Source organism: Cygnus atratus, chromosome 2 (genome assembly GCF_013377495.2).
Source record: "Cygnus atratus isolate AKBS03 ecotype Queensland, Australia chromosome 2, CAtr_DNAZoo_HiC_assembly, whole genome shotgun sequence".
NCBI classification, from domain to species: domain Eukaryota; kingdom Metazoa; phylum Chordata; class Aves; order Anseriformes; family Anatidae; genus Cygnus; species Cygnus atratus.
In genome coordinates this window covers 38,941,403-38,958,887 of record NC_066363.1, presented here as the reverse complement: position 1 = coordinate 38,958,887, position 17,485 = coordinate 38,941,403, and the positions used below count along the sequence as shown (strand labels likewise).

General features: G+C 36.9%; 1 protein-coding gene across 1 annotated transcript in view; it reads right to left on the bottom strand.

Moving 5' to 3' along the window:
* The window catches only part of KCNH8 (potassium voltage-gated channel subfamily H member 8), a 185,284-nt gene that overhangs the window by 42,746 nt on the left and 125,053 nt on the right, over positions 1 to 17,485 (bottom strand). The window contains exon 8 of the mRNA XM_035556484.1: positions 2,069 to 2,266. Coding sequence (XP_035412377.1) covers positions 2,069 to 2,266 — 198 coding nt within the window. The remainder of the gene's footprint in view (positions 1 to 2,068; positions 2,267 to 17,485) is intronic.

Sequence of the window (17,485 nt, the reverse complement as noted above, 5' to 3'; positions counted from 1 at the left end):
ACAATGAGAATTAATACCAAGAGGCAGTGATGCACATTAAAGACAAACATACAAAGTACTGCTAAACCAAATCATGCTACCTGTTCCACCTGAAATTTCATAAACTAATGGCTGGTTTAAATACTGAAAAAAACAAAACAAAACAAAACAAAACATTTTTTTTCCTCAAGACATCATTTTTCACTAGGAAATTTTAAAATTAAATATCAGCCAAAACTACACTTCAAAGCATGCTTTAAGAAATGAAAATATATTATATGTTAAAGTATACAGAGTAGTATTTTGTTCCTAATAGTTTTCAAAGCAGTCTGTTTTGCATTATGCCAACTCCTTCAAGTTTTCCCCCTAGGCTGATTTACTTAAATAGTGTCTAAAATACAGTTCCTCAGGAAAACATCTGCAAACCAGCCTGCTCTGCTTCCTTACCTGGATACATCTTGTTTCCTGGGCCCTCCCTGGTGTAAAGTCCTTCTGCTGCTGCTTCACAGTATCTTTACCTTTCACTTTTCAGTTCCCTCTTACTACATTCAGTCAGCAAGTTCCTCACAATTTATTCAGTGCACAAACACATTAGATGTACCACTCAGTAATATAAGGAATGAAAAAGAAATTTCTATAGCTAGATTAAATAAAAGTGTAGGATACTTTTATAGTCTATTAAGTTTCCGAAAGGTCTACTATGTCAAAATGAATTAAATATTCATCATTGTGTTACTCAGAATATTGCTGGTTTCCTGATATAAATGAATACTTCTTCCTTCATTCCAACACATTTTATGTAGTGAAAGCCCCAATGCAGAGACCACATTGTATTTTAAAGCTGCATAATGTTATGCAAGCATTAAATTAATGAGTTCCCTGTTTTTTCTGACACTGTCAAAATTAAAATGGTACTATTGTTGGATTCATTACATTATTGATGCTCATTTTGAGGACAGGGAAAAATGGCAATAATTCATTGAGCATTTTTAATACTACTGGATGCTGCAGATATATAGTTTACAGGGTATTCATTATGTTCCTTAGTTTCTGAGTGTCAAGTTACCAATTTATTTTTGGCCAGTAAAATTTATGCTGTAAAACTGACAACCAGTGCCTTGCAGACATGCCTTGTAGAAATGCTGGGTGGTAGAAATACCTACTAGTATTTCTAGAACGATTAGGTAACCAGAGAAAATATGAGGGGGCCTTTTGTTCTTCACAGACATTGTGACATCTTTGAGATTTGTGATGTACACACTATGAAACATAACAGCTATTTTTAATTAATTGATTAATTATTTTTGGAAGAAGAATGTAAAGAGGTACCTGCAGGTACCTTCTCTGCACTGTCTTGGGTTTACCAAGATCTGCAGGTGCCACTATCTCACTGGTGTTCCTAGGTACCTCAGCAGGAAAGTGAACCCAACAATAAGACTAGGTAATTAGCATCAGTTACAAATACAGTGAAGAGCTGTAGGCATGACAAAAACACTGCGATTTTGAAGCAAATCTGAAGCAGCGATGTGGTAAAATCTACTTAGTGATAAATAAACTGCTTTTTCCTTATGGAAACGCTTACCTATGGCTCACCCAATGTTTTACCTGGCTCTGTCCTGTCTCCACTGCCTTTGTTCTGGGCTGGGTCCTTCAGATACAGATATACATGCAGCCAGATACACTTTTAGGCTGACATCCTCTCTTTGCCATTTTTCCCAGGGCTGCTGCAGGGACTGAACTGGAGCTGAACTTATTATTTAACTGACTGGAACTGTGCCTGGCATGTAACCAAAATGCAGATATTCCCAGGACACATGGCTGGCCCACACTCACTCACAATAGGAAGAGCTTGCATCTTACTGGGTAATGACTTTTGTTACCATAAATTATCAAAAGCTGGGAGATATGCCTGCTTCAGGTAAGTTATCCAGTTTTAAACTCCACAAAAATATTTCCTTCTTTTTGTCAGTTCAAATTAGAGTTTCTGTTTGTTTGATTTTGAATCAAAACCTAGCAAAATTTCAGGTCATATTTTACTCCCCTCTACTCTGCCCAAACATTTTACATGATGCTTAGCATAAATACCTACCTCCTATCAGCATTGTGCAAATGGAGAAGATCTTTTCAGCATCAGTATTGGCTGAAACATTTCCAAACCCAACACTTGTGAGGCTGCTGAGGGTGAAATATAGGGCAGCTATATAGGCACTTCTGATTGATGGGCCTCCCAGGGTATTATTGTCATAGTAAGGAGACTCTATACGTTTTCCTAGCTCATGAAGCCAACCTGAAAAACAAATCATAAAAAATGACTGTTAAGGAATACTGACATCACGAATACTACACACTCTGTAGAACAATATGTCATTTTAAAATACTTATTTAGAAGACACTGCATTCTTCACACTATTTCAAGAATAAAAACTTAAAAAGAACAGAAACTGTAAGAACTTATACAGCATATAAAGGACTGTTTCTCTAGAGTATTGTTTTTATGTATGAGTATTTATGATAAGAACTGGATTTCTGTGTTGGAATCAAATGGTTTTGAATTGCATATTACAAGTCTAATTAGCTAATTCACAAAACTCACTAAGGCACAGAAAAGACAAAAAAAAATCATCTCCTAATAACACTGCAACAAAAAATTCAACATTGATTTACTTTTTTTCCCATTAATTAATGCTTGGAAAGCTTTCTGAGATTCTAAAACTAAACTGTTATAATAATAATTACATATTTAGAGCTTTTTATATGTTTCTCTTTACAGTAGAAAAGATTCAGACAATAGAACACAACTTACAAACCAGAATTAATTTTCCAAAGACGCTTCAGTAAGTATTTTCTAAATTAATAATTTAATCTTTCTTTTCCTTTCTTTTCATTTTGCTAAATGAATGTATGTGTGCTAGATAAAGTAGAATTAGATGCTGCCTCACAGACATTTCCAAAAATAAAAATAAAAATAAAAGCACAAATAGGAAAAAGTGTATGGTTCTTCTTTTGGGAAAGGAAAACAAACAACCTGAATGAGCTATGAGCTGCATAAATGTAATGATTTATACAAATAAGTTACAAAAAAAAAAAAATCAATTTATGAGCCCACTACTGTATGTTAAGCAGTTTGCTTGGGAGAGTGGGAATCCTTCCCGGATATTCAGCTATAACCATCATAACAAAATATTCCTGGCACAGAGTTTGCTTTTAGAAAAAGTGGTAGGAGTTCCCCCTGTCCTAAGCTAAGAGCTTCAATAATTATGTCAAGTCATGTAAGTACTGAAAGACTGAACCACTTTCTGAAGCTTAACATCTCTCCCAGTTCACTTAGCATATATTTCTTTATTTTGGATAAAGAATGAACCCAAGTATGAACCAGGGGAGCTCCTCTTGTACAGAATATTTGCAAAAGTAGGTGGTAGATTTTAAGAATCTGACTCAGTGCTTCCAAATAAGTTGGGGGAAAAAAGGTTTGTAAGTATTTTGGTTGGATGGTCATACTCAAAGACTTACAGTGAACAGCTCAATGCCTGGGTGGAGATAATGACGAGTGGTGTTCCTCAAGGGTCAGTATTGGGACTGGCACAATTTAATATCTTTGTTGGTGACATGGACAATGAAATTGAGTGCACCCTTAGCAAGTCTGCTATGACATCAAGGTGTGTGGTGCAGTTGACACGCTGGAGGGAAGAGGTGCCATCCAGAGGGACCTTGACAGGCTTGAGAGGTGGACTTACGCAAACCTCATGAGGTTAAACAAGGCCAACTGCAAGCTCCTGCATCTGGGCTAGGGCAATCCTAAGCACAAATACAGGCTGGGCAGGGAAGGGATGGAAAGCAGACCTGACGAATAAGGACCTGTGGGTGCTGGTTGACAGCTCGACATGAGCTGACAATGTACATTTGCAACCCAGAAAGCCAACTCTATCTTTGGCTGCATCAAAAGCAGCGTGGCCAACAGGGTGAGGGAGATGATTCTCCCACTCTGCTCTGCTCTTGTGAGACAGCAACTGGAGTGCTGTGTTCAGGTCTGGGGCCCCCAGCAAAAGAAGGACATGGAAGTTTTAAAACTAGTCCAGAGGAAGGCCACAAAGATGATCAAGGGGCTGGAGCACCTGTCCTATGAAGACAGGCTGAAGGAGTTGGGGTTGTTCAGCCTGGAGAAGAGAAGGCTCTGGGGAGACCTTATAGCAGCCTTCCAATACCTAAAAGGGGCCTACAGGAAAGCTGGGGAGGGACTCTTTGTCAGGGCGTGTAGTGATGGGACTAGGGTTAAAGGCTTTAAACTAAAATAAGGTAGGTTTAGATTAGATATAAGGAGGAAATTCTTCACTGTGAGGGTGGTGAGGCACTGGAACAGGTTTCCCAGAGAAGATGCAGATGCCCCATCCCTGGAAGTGCTCAAGGTCAGCTTGGATGGGGCTTTGAGCAACCTGATTTGGCAGGAGGTGTCCCCGCCCATGGCAGGGAGGTTGGAACTAGATGATCTTTAAAGTCCCTTCCAACCCAAACCATTCTATGATTCTATTTACCCCCTAAAGCAGACTTGTTGAGTCACTACTGCTACCACACAGGGCCATCCTCAACACTACACTCTCTTGCATACTAGCCTACAGAGAAAGCTAAGCCAGAAGGGCTGGGTAATAACAGCATAAGATCAAGTCATGGCTGGTAGAGAGCATTGATTACAACCAGCTATTTTATATTTGTGGCTCCCAATTAACTAAAATGAAAGAAAAGCAAAAAACATAACTGAACTCATGCTGGCAACCCAGCTACAAGGTACATTGTGACGTAAGTAGTGTCAGTGTGTACCAGCAGTAATCACACGGGGCAGGCACAAGATAAGACAGTTGAATTTCATTGAGAGTTGTAGCAAATAATTAGGGGTGTCTATGCACCAATATCTGCTGAACTGTAATTGGCAACAACTTAAGCTGCTGCATACAAATAATCAATACTGTAAGTACTAACACCACAGAAACTTGAAGCAATTAAGCTGTCCCACAGTTATTGTGGTTATATTATTAGGGCTGCACTGACACCTTAGTCTTCTGCTGGTTTGGGTCCTCTTGCTGCTCCCTTACAGTAGTGTAATCTCAGAAAAACATAATTTCTCCAACAATGATATGGCCCTTTATACAGCTGATTTCATTCCTTTGCCTGTATTAGAGAACGTAATCCCATACATTAAAGAGTAGAAAACTAGAAAAATCCCTAACAGAGTTAACAAAAGTCTATCTAAACATAATATACAGAAGCACAATTGTAGAGTTCAACTTCAGCTTTTGAAAATATTCTAAAGTATATCAAGAACTGCAAAACTGACACAAATTAAATATGTTATTTTAAGTAACTGTAACTGATGTGTGGATACTGAAATAATGTCCCTTAGGAAAAAATCTCTTTCCTGGGAATGTTCTAAAAGCCACTGATTCTTGGCCTTTTCATTCCCATTCTTCTGCCCTTTGTTATCTGAATGAATTTCACATTCATTGTTATAAAGGGTCATATCACAACTTATTTCAAGTAACTTTGTACAAAACAGTACCAGTCTCACTTTTAGGCAACTACATTACCATCGTTAGCCGGCAAAGGCAAATGAGCCTGTTTTTTAATTGACAGATACACTTAAACTGGCTTCTCCTTTACAACATACTTTATGAAGAAGAAAAGAAAAAAAAAGAAAAAAGAATAAAAGAAAACCCTAATGAAACACCATCACAAAAGATCCATTATTAGTAGCTGAGATATGGTGCCAAAATATGTGCTTAAAGTGTATCAAACAGTAGAAATCTCTATATGAGTTCTATAATAATTCTACTACTGAAATACCAAATACAATATTAACATGTTACAGTTGCAAACAAACACTTCTAGCCAAGGAAGTCTCTCTGCATCGTTACTCAAGAATAGTTCACCACTCTGTGCCCAGTTCTGTGATGTAATTTAGGATCAGATGAATAAGCTTAATCGGTAAGATGAATGACTTATCATTAAGCTACAACAGTAACAATTAGCAAATGTTAGCAATTGTTAACAATTTCTACAAATGGTTTGCTATGTAAGGAGAAGTTATTTGGTAACTTTCATTAAAGATGGACCATGAGATTTGGAAGAGAAATATAAATCTGAAAGTGAAAACCAGATAAATATATTGCTCTGATCTGTAGATAAGGACATGATAAACAGCTTCTCATTTCTGTCTGTTAGAGATGATTCTAATCAGGACCTTTTGAAGAAATGATATAGAATGAAGTTTCAGCCAAAGTATATATAATGCTCCAATATCTTCCAGATCAGTTATACTTCTGAGATTTTTTGTTGATAGCAATATATTTTTTCCTGGTGGAGGTAAAGACAAGAAACTGTTGTCTGTAAATATTTTCATTACCCTATAGTCATGAGAACAGAAACAATGCCTTTTGCTTTTTGATTCCTGTAGGTAAGAGCTCTCAGCAGATTCTCTGGCAAACTTGGGTAATTAATTTCTGCCCTCAGGGAAGAAGAGAAAAAATAAATATACCTCATAGTCAAAGAGGGAGCATCCTAGAATTTAGCATTATGAAACTTGTCTGGTTCTGAATTAACGTTACCTAGATATAGATCTATGACTTTGAAAACATGTTAAAACATCAGTTAACATAATTAAGAGGAAGGTTTTTCAAAGGGAAAAAGAACACTTGTGTAATCAACTCCTTTTAGAAAAGTCAGTAGCAATTGGGTATCCAGCTCCACTAGGCTACTTTAAAACTTGCTGGAAGAATCCATAGCGAGTCTCATTTATCTGTATCTGGGAAGATATAAATAAATTTACCAGAAGAAATAAACATGAATTTATGCATTTGTAGATGATGTACTTTACAACTAGCTGTAAAGCACATTATCTCACTTACAAGGCATTCAGAAACTCAGTCTTCCCTCAGTTTGGTGCTTGCACTTTATAGAGCAGGTAAGTCACTCCATAATTTATAGATTCATGCTATACTATTACTTAGATTTTCCTTTTATGACAGACGCTTAGTATACCAAAATGTTAACTATGTTAAGTGGTATTTAATTTAAGCAACTTAGAAAATAGTTGCATTATCTAACTGATTAACTACCAATACCATTTATTCTATAAAAGACACACTTTTTTTTTTTCTTTTTTTTTTTTTTTTCCCCTAGTTAGGAAGTAAACCAAAACTCTCTGGTTTATTCTGGACTACTGTGTCAGGAAATGCAAAAAGGTATGTTTGAAGACTGCGTCTTAGAGCATCCCCAAACACCTGAAAGCAGGAATGCTTCCCCCAAGATCCCAGTGGTCATGATGCTGGAACAAGAGTGGGACAAACCTTCTCTCAGCTGCAGCTCCATATCTAATTCAGGGGGCCTCTTGTATTCCTAGGGAACAAAGGTAGGAAGGCCTATCTGCCCCTTCACCATTACCTCTTTGTCTTTAAAGAGTATTTGAACTTCATTTATGGCCAGAACATACTTTGCTCTTTCATGCAAGAAAATAAACAATGTTATGCTGGTATTAGGGAAAGGGAATATGTAATGAATGAGTATAGGGTAAACCTAAAGGATACTGTCCAGTCTGGGTTATCTTTAAGGGCTATGTTTCAGTTTCAAGAACACTTTTCCGATTCATCTAAAAAACTTTGGGGCTCTAAATGAAAACACAAAAAAATGACAGTGGCTTTATTAGATGCTACTTATACTTTATACTTCTACAAAATCACACCTGACAGACTTGGCTATAGAACAGACTTACAACTTCTAGAAAAATCACAGGTTTATCATATTCTAAGTGCTCCTTGTTTAATTCAAACAGTAGAATGGATCAAAGGATAAGAAAAATGGACTACGTTGTGTGTGTCTTGAGTGTATCTTGAAACTGGTGGTTCGTGTGATTTTATTAACACACAAACTAACAGCAGTCACAATCCCAGAACTGTACCTTATGAAATAACAAGCAATAAAAAAATAAAAAAAAAAATATTAAAAAAATCTAGAAATATTGGAGAACAAAACATAGAAAATATAAACAAGCTCCCAAATAGTAAAAAATAAGGAAAAAAAATGCTCTGAAATGGAGCACATACAGCCATTTGATGTAAATAGATTATAACTTTTAACACAGAAGTTTGTGTATGCTATGCCTGCTAAGCTAAGTTGAAGCAAACAGTTTGAGGTTATCCCTGGAGGTCTTTAAAAGACGTTTAGATGTAGATCTTAGTGATATGGTTTAGTGGAGGACTTTTTAGTGTTAGGTCAGAGGTTGGACTAGGTGATCTTGGAGGTCTCTTCCAACTCAGATGATTCTGTGATTCTGTGATATATTACCCCCCAAAAAAATAAATCTTAAGGCAAAACAATTGCTACAATATAAGTAATCCAACTCCCCTCTTTTAGATAAATTTTTTTGTGATATCAATCTCTAAGACAAATTTTATGTATTCTGTACCAAATTTTACTTCTTCCAGTGTGCATGACCCTGCTTTATTAAATAATCATTGCCTCTGCTCCTATGGTGATTACTTATTTAAAGTATTGTTCTAAATATCCTTAAAGTCCTTTTTATCCCTGTCTAGCCAAAATATTTTTGACAAGTGCATTTTTTTTCTGCTATGTCATTTGCATTTTTTTCTAGACAATTAATACATTAAACAGCACCATTCCAACTACTTAATCCCAGAAAACATCACTGTTATCCTTTCATTGTCATAAAATGTATGATTTCTTTACAGGCTTGATCCATCATGGAATTTTGCTTGTTATGTTAGGAGAGGCACACAGATACCAAAGTAGATGGTTTTAGTATTAAAGACCCCCAGTGATGACAGGAGCAATCATACTTCCAACCCCACTTTTCTTAACATTTCAAATAGAAAACCCTACAACCTTGAAAGTGTCATGCAGCTGCAGGTTCTAGGACTGTGTAAACACAGCTGCATCATATATGCCCAGATAGCACAGTTGTACAATAGTAAAAAATAGGGCATGTGTTCTTGCTCTTTTCAAAATAAAGATATTAAATAAATATCGTATGTATAAGACAAAACCTGAGGTGCACCTATATGACATGTCAACAACCTTAGGCTGCAGAGATGGAGCCAGCAGATTAATCTACCATGCTTGGTCTTTATTTTGCTAACACACTTTCCTAAAAAAATTATAAAGTGAGAAAGAAAACAAATTTTATAAATCATAGAATAGAATCATTAAGGTTGGAAAAGACCTCCGAGACCATCTGGTCCAAGCATCCCCCTACTACCAATATCACCCACTAAACCATGTCCCTAAGAACCATGTCCAGACTTTTCTTAAACACCCTCAGGGATGGTGACTCCACCACTTCCCTGGGCAACCTGTTCCAATGCCTGACTACTCCTTCTGAAAAGAAATTTATCCTAATTTCCAACCTGAACCTCCCTTGGCACAACTTGAGGCCATTCTCTCTAGTCCTATTGCTAGTTATCTGCGAGAAGAAGCTGACCCCCAGCTCCCCACTCCTTCCTTTCAGGTAGCTGTAGAGAGCAATAAGGTCTCCCCTGAGCCTCCTGTTCCCAGACTAAACAACCCCAGTTCCATCATCTGCTCCTCATAAGAATTCACCAGCTTCATAGTTCTCTGGACATGCTTCAGGGCTTCTATGTCTTTTTTTGAAGTGAGGGGCCCAAAACTGAACACACTACTCAAGGTGTGGCCTCACCAGAGCAGAATACAGGGGGACGATCACCTCCCTGGTCCTGCTGGTTACACTATTTCTGATACAATTCAGAATGCTGTTGGCCTTTTTGGCCACCTGGGCACACTTGCTTTTCATGAACCCATGCTGACTGGGCCTGATCACCCGGTTGTCCCACATATGCTGTATGATTCCATTCAAGATGACCTGTTCCATTACCTTTCCTGACACCGAGGTCAGGCTGACAGGCCTGTAGTTCTCTGGGTCCTCCTTACAACCCTTCTTAAAGATGGGTGTCACATTAGCAAGTCTCTAGTCATCCGGGACCTCTCCGGATGACCATGACTGCTGATAGATGATGGAAAGCGGCCCAGCAATCACATCCGCCAACTCCCTCAGCACCCTTGGGTGGATCCCATCTGGCCCCATGGACTTGTGACAGTCCAGGTGGAGCAGCAGGTCTCTAACTGTTTCCACCTGAATTGTGGGGGGTTTCTTCTGCTCCCCATTCCAGACTTCCAGTTTGGGAGGCTGAGTACCCTGAGGATAAGTGGTCTGACTAGTAAAGATGGATGTAAAGAAAGCATTAAGAACCTTAGCCTTTTCCATATCCTCAGTAGTCATGTTCCCCCCTGCATCCAGTAAAGGATGAAGATTCTCCTTGGCCCTCCTCTTACCATTAATATATTTATAAAAACATTTTTTGTTGTCCTTAACTATAGTGGCCAGGTTGAGCTTGTAAAACACATTAATTTTCTCAAGAAAGACTCTGATTAATATGATTAAAGTAATTATTAAAGTAATGCCCAAAGGAGCTTAATCAAAATGTTTTTATTTTATGTTATTTTAATTTGTTATTTATTTTATTTTATTTTAGTTTAGTTTAGTTTTATTTTATTTTATTTTATTTTATTTTATTTTCAGTGTAAAATATGAGTCTTAATGGAGTATATTCCTTATTACAATGGATTGAATTATAGCATTTTTTCTTTAACTAGAAAGAGTTAGAGAAAGAACTAGAGGAACATCGGCTACAATCAGAGCTACGTAGTCAAATTTTGTGTAGGGAAATTTTTACATGAAATAGAAATGAAATAGATTTACCTTGGACTGTATGAAGTAGTTTTACCTCAACTGTCTGTGGCTGGATTACTTGCAGTAGGGGCATGCAAGGCCATTCAAGGCATACTATCCTCTGCAACCTTGGGACTGGTGTCCCGGTATGAGCTGTGCTGCTGGGGAAGTGACATGTGATGTCTGCAGCAGGTATGGAGATGAGTGCTTCATATCAATGCATTGCAAAGGCATCTACTCTCCACAGTCTGTAGTATTACCTTTCCTTCATTAACAAGATAATTTTAAATCTAATTTATGTCTGTTTAAAAATTTCCCCCAATTTTGCTATGTCTGTGTCATAATCGTTTGTACTGATCTGGTGCATACATTGCACCAGCTTGCTCAGGTAGTGAAGAGTTAACTATGTTAACCTTGTACAAGGCAGATTATAATTAACCTCTGGGCTCAGTGTACTAAGTGTCAACAGAAGTAAGACACATGGTTATTTCCACAATGGAAACTACCGATCATTTTCCGTGGATACATATAAAAGTTTATACACTTTTACTTAATGAGTACCATATTACAGATAACAAAAAACACCAAGAAATCCCTTTAATGTGCAATCAAATTGGGAAAAAGTTCCCTTTTTCTATCAAGTACGCTACATCTCTTTCTATTAAGTAGATAAAATCCATAGAGGGGAGAGAGGTAAATTTTATAAGAAGATTTCGTGTTTCTGATCTGAGATGTTCATCTCTTTAAAGCATAGTGCATAAATCAAAACATAGTGTGCATTCATGTAAATCTTACATATTTATGTCTCCATGTGAAATTATTAACAGCATATTTTGGGGATCTTGTTAAGGATGGGAATTAAAATAAAAGTAACGTTTCAAAATGAAAAGAAAAATGGAGTTGAGTTTCAAAACCATGCCATTCTCAGAATGGAAACTTGATAAGATATCTCCTCTCCAAAATAATATGTGGGGATTTACAAGAAGCAAAGTTTAGGGTCATTGTCATACTAGAAATTAAGTGGACACTAGGAACAGATAGATGCAATAAAAATGTTGTTTGACTCCTATTGCAGATAGAATTCTGGATAGAATCTTTATTACATCTTTCCCAAATTAATAGATGATGTAAGAGATGGGCATGAGCCAAAATCCAAGACAAAATATGTTCCTAATAATGCTGATATCTGGGACATATCTTTGCATCTATCTCATTTCTTTATCAAAAACATCTTATAAATGTTTATAAATACATGAAGCGTGGGAGACAAAGGGATACAGCCAACCTCTTTTCAGTGGTTTTTGGGGACAGGCCAAGGGGAAATGGCCACAACTGGAGCACAGGAAGTTCCGCTCCAATATGCGGAAGAACTTCTTCACAGTGAGGGTGACGGAGCACTGAAACAGGCTACCCAGGGACGTTGTGGAGTCTCCTTCTCTGGAGATATTCAAGAGCCGTCTGGAGGCCTACCTGTGCAATTTGCTCTAGGGAACCAGTTTTGGCAGGGGGATTGGACCCGATGATCTCTTGAGGTCCCTTCCAACCCCTACAATTCTGTGATTCTGTGATTTATTATGGACCAAATAATAATAATAATAACAAAAAACAAACACTGGATTTGCATATATGTCAGATGAAGTTATAATACTCTGCTAGGCTTTGGGAATTTTACCATTGATTTTATCATCTATGCCATCACCAAGAGAAAGTTTGAACTTGGACACTGAGCAGTCAGAAAAGAAAAATGAAGACGAAAATAGAGGGCCCATGTATGCTCTATTGTTTCATAAAGCTTACAGACTCAAGGTACATTAATTTCTTCAGTTGAAAGCATCTGGTCCCTTTTGAAATGCCTGCCTCAAATTTACCCTTAGCAGATATATTGACTGGTGTTTTTCTTCGACTCTGGTCTAGAGAAAACCATCTCTTTCCCTAGAACCTTATGAAAAGTTTTTAAACAATCAGGAAACATGCAATGAGACAGATGTTTTAGGCTTCTGAAACCCAAGCAGCTTTCCAAACTAAATGTGTACTCCCTCTGGTAGCAGCATTTTTAGATACAAGCTTAACCATTGTCAGGTCTACTGAAAATGAATTTAATTTGAAAAGTGACATCTTATGGAATTCTTTTGTAAGGCTGACTAATACTCTTTGTAAATAAATTGGCTGTTGTATTTCTGATTGAATATATGCTTAGAAGCTATCGTACAAATAATTACATTTTGTAGAGCTTTAACTCATGTAACTAGACAAAGTCATAACAAGATATTGACCGTTGTACTCACTGAAAATGAAGCTTTCATGGTGCAATAAATATTCAATGAACTCAGTAGTTTCAGGATGAAGAGGTGCTCAATCAAGGGATTAAAAAAACCCCAAAACACAAAAAGCAAACAACAAGCCTAAGATCTAATTGTAATATCGCTAATAACAACAAAAACACAGCTGAGCCCATAGAAGTGCCAAAAAAAAATGACAAGTTTTAATTATTTGACAAAACTCAACTCTAAATTGACTGTGAGAAGGCTGCAAATATCATTGCTTATAGTAAGAAGGTAAAATTTATATATCCTTGTGATAAAATTGATGTGCCTTTGGGAATACTGGCAAAATTGCTCCGTGGGAAGCATTTCATCCATTTCATCTCTAGTCATCAGCAAGGTTTGGTCCATTAAATAATTAATATTTTCATTTAAGAAAGCCACAGGTGCAAGGAGAGAGACTTTTTATCCAAGAGGAGCCTTTAATTCAGCCCAATGAAAGTACTACAACATGTTCATGGATTATACTACTATTTCCAAAGTTCCTCTGGTTGATCACTCCAGGACACATTCATAGCTTGTAATTGATAAAGAAATAGGCCTGATTTACAATGCTTGTAATACTAGCATTTTGTAAAAAACATTGTTGGAAAGACACCTTTTAAAAAATACTTGTTTAGTCAAGCAAGAACAGGCTGAAGTTCTGTAGCTTTTCCACCTAATGTAAAATGCTATGTAAACACTGCACAGAGCACAGTGTACCTGAATTACCAACAGCTGCAAACATTTCAAGTCCCAGATTCTTTACAAAACTTCATCATGTGCTTGCATTAAACGTTAACGTTACTAGATGATGAAATCCTAACTTATTTTGACTGCAAAATAAAGTTTTGCTCTTTTTCTGCACTTTTGTTTGTCTAGACAATCTCCTGAGGACCAGTCTAGACACAGTACCACAGTCAGAGCCTCAGATATTTCTTAAGGTGCAAAATATAGATAGTTCATGTGAATTAGCTACTTACATTTTTTCTTCAATGTGTGGATAAAAACTCTCTTTCCAAAGAAGTTATTTCATGTCTACAGCTATAGTGCATTCTGGTGAAAGATGACAGAAGAGATGGGACTGGGATGGGTGGAGACAAGTCTTTTTGAGTGGAGCTCCAAGACAGTCTCCAAACAGTTAGTTGGTGCTCTGCATAACCCTAAAGGTTAATACCAGACTTTTCCTCCAGGACCATTGTCATATGGAATGGGAACTGGAATTATGAGCTTGCCCTGTTTGGTGGTCTCTCCCTGAGGCTGACTGGGCAGGCTTTGGATGGCTTGTCTGTATAACCTCAAGCTGTGTTACTACTCTGCTGCCACATAAGGCTGCAGAATGTGTCTCTGGGGCACTCAACTGATATTCTGTAGATGAATAAACAATCCAGAGAGTTAGACAGATCTTTTGTTCATGATGCTGAGGAACCCTCCAATACACCTTTGCTACAGTCTCCTAGTATAACACAAATATAAATATTTCCTTTACAGTAGAGATGCGTTTATTCCAAGACCTGACTCTATTACACATAAGGTTCTGTTTTAAGATCTAACTAAGCAGATTTGCAAAGAACACATTTCCCTTGATATTTCATATTTCTCTAAACATTTTTGCTTACTGTTGCATATAATCTCCAGTGTAAAAGGTAAGTGCACCTGCATTCCTGTAGAACTAGGACATAAGTTGCTCAGTCTCATTTATCAAGTAGATAAATGTAGAAAAGAAACACACTGGATACTCTTCTCTGTGGTAAGCATGCACAGATCTTCTCTACAGTAATTCATCAGATGGCTAAATTTAGATACATGGGTGATTTATATCCTTCTTGCTTTTGCAAGCCAGCGTTTTTTTCCTCTTCCACACTTCATTGAAAAGATCAAGTGGGGATGTCTGCAATATCCACTTTTGTGACAGTCAGTTATATTTTATTGAAACTTTTTTTTTTTTTTGTAACCAGCAAAGTGTGTGGAAATAGCTCTGATGGCATTGATTTATTTGCAGTGAAGACAAATGACTTTATTCTTAATTATGCTTGTTAAGCAAGAAAAAAGTTTGTTATAAACTAAAATAAATTAACAACATAAGCAAATTAACTCTTTTTTTGTCATCTCATATAATGTTCACTTAATTTTTAGGTTATAGGTAAAACATGCAAGGCTAAATATATAGGTAATTTAAGAAATAAAATTACAACTCTATCATTGGAAATATATAAATAATTTGTAAATCATCTACTTCTCAAAGAGTCTCAGCATTTAACATTGCTGTTCCTTAGGCAAAGTGGATGCTACTGTCATTTTCCAGGCTATCAAACACTTTGCAGCTAAGTGTGGAATTAGAAATGTTAGTGCTTTTAGTTCACTCAGTGAAAAGAGCATGTTTATATATGCCCTCTTTGCTTCCCTGTGCTCCATCAGTCTGTACCCATCTGTTAGAGCTTTTCTTATCTCATATTTAGAATTTAATACCCTCCTGAGCAAGAGCAGCCTTTCTATTCTGTGTTAATTGAGCAATGGAGACGAGAGGGTCCTGACCCATAACTAGGATCCCAGATGCTGTTCCAATAAAATTAACGGTTCTGACACTTTTTTATGCTGTCAGCTGAAGTGTTAGGAACCTGCTTTGCAGTTTTATATGTTCAGAGTCCGATTTTTGAAGAAAAAGGTTAGAGATACTACAGATGATATGTTCCTCTTTCTTTTAAGAAATTATTACCCTCCTCCTTAAGGCAATACGAATCACACTAAAATGAAACATTTGTTATCAAAATATGAAAAAAATACCTCCCAAAACAAACAAACAAACAAACAAAAACCTTAAAGAGCATCAGTTTTAAAGCTGCCAGAAAAATTGTGGATCTACATGTATGCAGTGTGGCATAGTCTAATTATGTAACTCCTATCATAGTTGGTAAATTAATTTCACCTCTGCCCTGATGTTCTCCTCTGCTCAGTTCTCACCACCAAAGAAACTCAAGCTAGAGTCTTTCAGCACTTCATTTATATGGCAATTTCTTGTTCCTAACAGTGAGTTTAATATACTCACTCCTGAAACAGAATCTGTAAATAGACTCTCCTGGAGGCAATGACAGAGGTAATCTATACCTTAAAATCTTTGTAAAACAAAGAGATACTTATTTGCAACAAGAAGATCATATATTTTATAAAAAACAGTGAAGTGTGCTACACTCTCTTTCTCATACTGCCTGTTAGCCAGTGGTCTGCAAGAGTAGGACTGCTTACTTTTAGACTCCTCAGTAAGAGTTATCTCTGCTTCTCAAAGCTAACTAATACAATTGTCGACCCTGCCTCACTCCTGCCACTTCCCTCACTTCAGCAATCAAGGCAATTTTCAGCAACTTCTATCCATTCAAATGCAGCCTCCCAACTTTACAAAACAGGGGCAGATGCCTCAGCACATAAATATTTCCTTGAGTAGGTCTAATTACAAGTGAAAGGATTAATTCAGAGTTGCAACATCACCATGCTAGTTTTCATATGGCTACCCAGCATAATCACACAGGGGATGATATGAGAGTAAGAGGTCAATTCAGGTCATTATAGACTGTTACAGTGTACATGACCTCCATTCCTCCTTGTCTTCTACACTAATAGCATCCATGCTAGTTAGGTAACAGCTAAGTATGCTAACACTCACCACAATCCTATCCTTGCTTGCTTCATAGATTCCACAATATAATCTAAATCTTTTCTTCTGCATTCTTACCTAAGGAGCCATTCCATTGCTTTCTTTGAAACAATGCTGCCCTAACCAGGCAGTCATATGATAAACACTACATTAAATTAACACACAGTAATGTTTCTATTGTTTTACATATCAACTAGTGTTACACAGAAATCCTTCATTTACTCTTGCCTTCTCTTAATCTTCTAATCCTTGAATCAATAACCTAAGTAACATTTTTTTCGATATGATTTTTTCTGCGTATCATTTGAATGAAGCAAGTTGAGATTCAAATACAGTGAGCTTTTGTGAGGGAGAATCTACAACAGGGGGTATCTCACTTCAATGGTATATCTTAACATCATAGCAAAACAAGAAAGCTAGCGTGTCAATAGGAAAGCACTCCATGCGTTTAGAGTGACAGCAGTTCTGAGAATAAAACATCCATATCTACAGACCTGAGAAGTCATTTTGAAGGGTGTGATATAATCCTACGTGTTGGCATTTTTATCTATAGTTACCGTAGATTTGACAATGAAAAATGATTTAGTATAATTAGGTATAATTATTTTACAGAATCTGGCTTGTGTAAAATTTTATAGAATATAGAATGCCATGACCTCACAATCTTTTTTTTTTCTTTTTTTTTTTTTTTCCTGAAAGTAGTTACTAGCTCACCTCAAACTTTGTCAACCAAAGGTACAAAAGAAGCATGAATATTTCCAAGGTCAGTGAAAATGAAAGAGAGTCTGGAAAGAAAAGAGTCTTGAATAA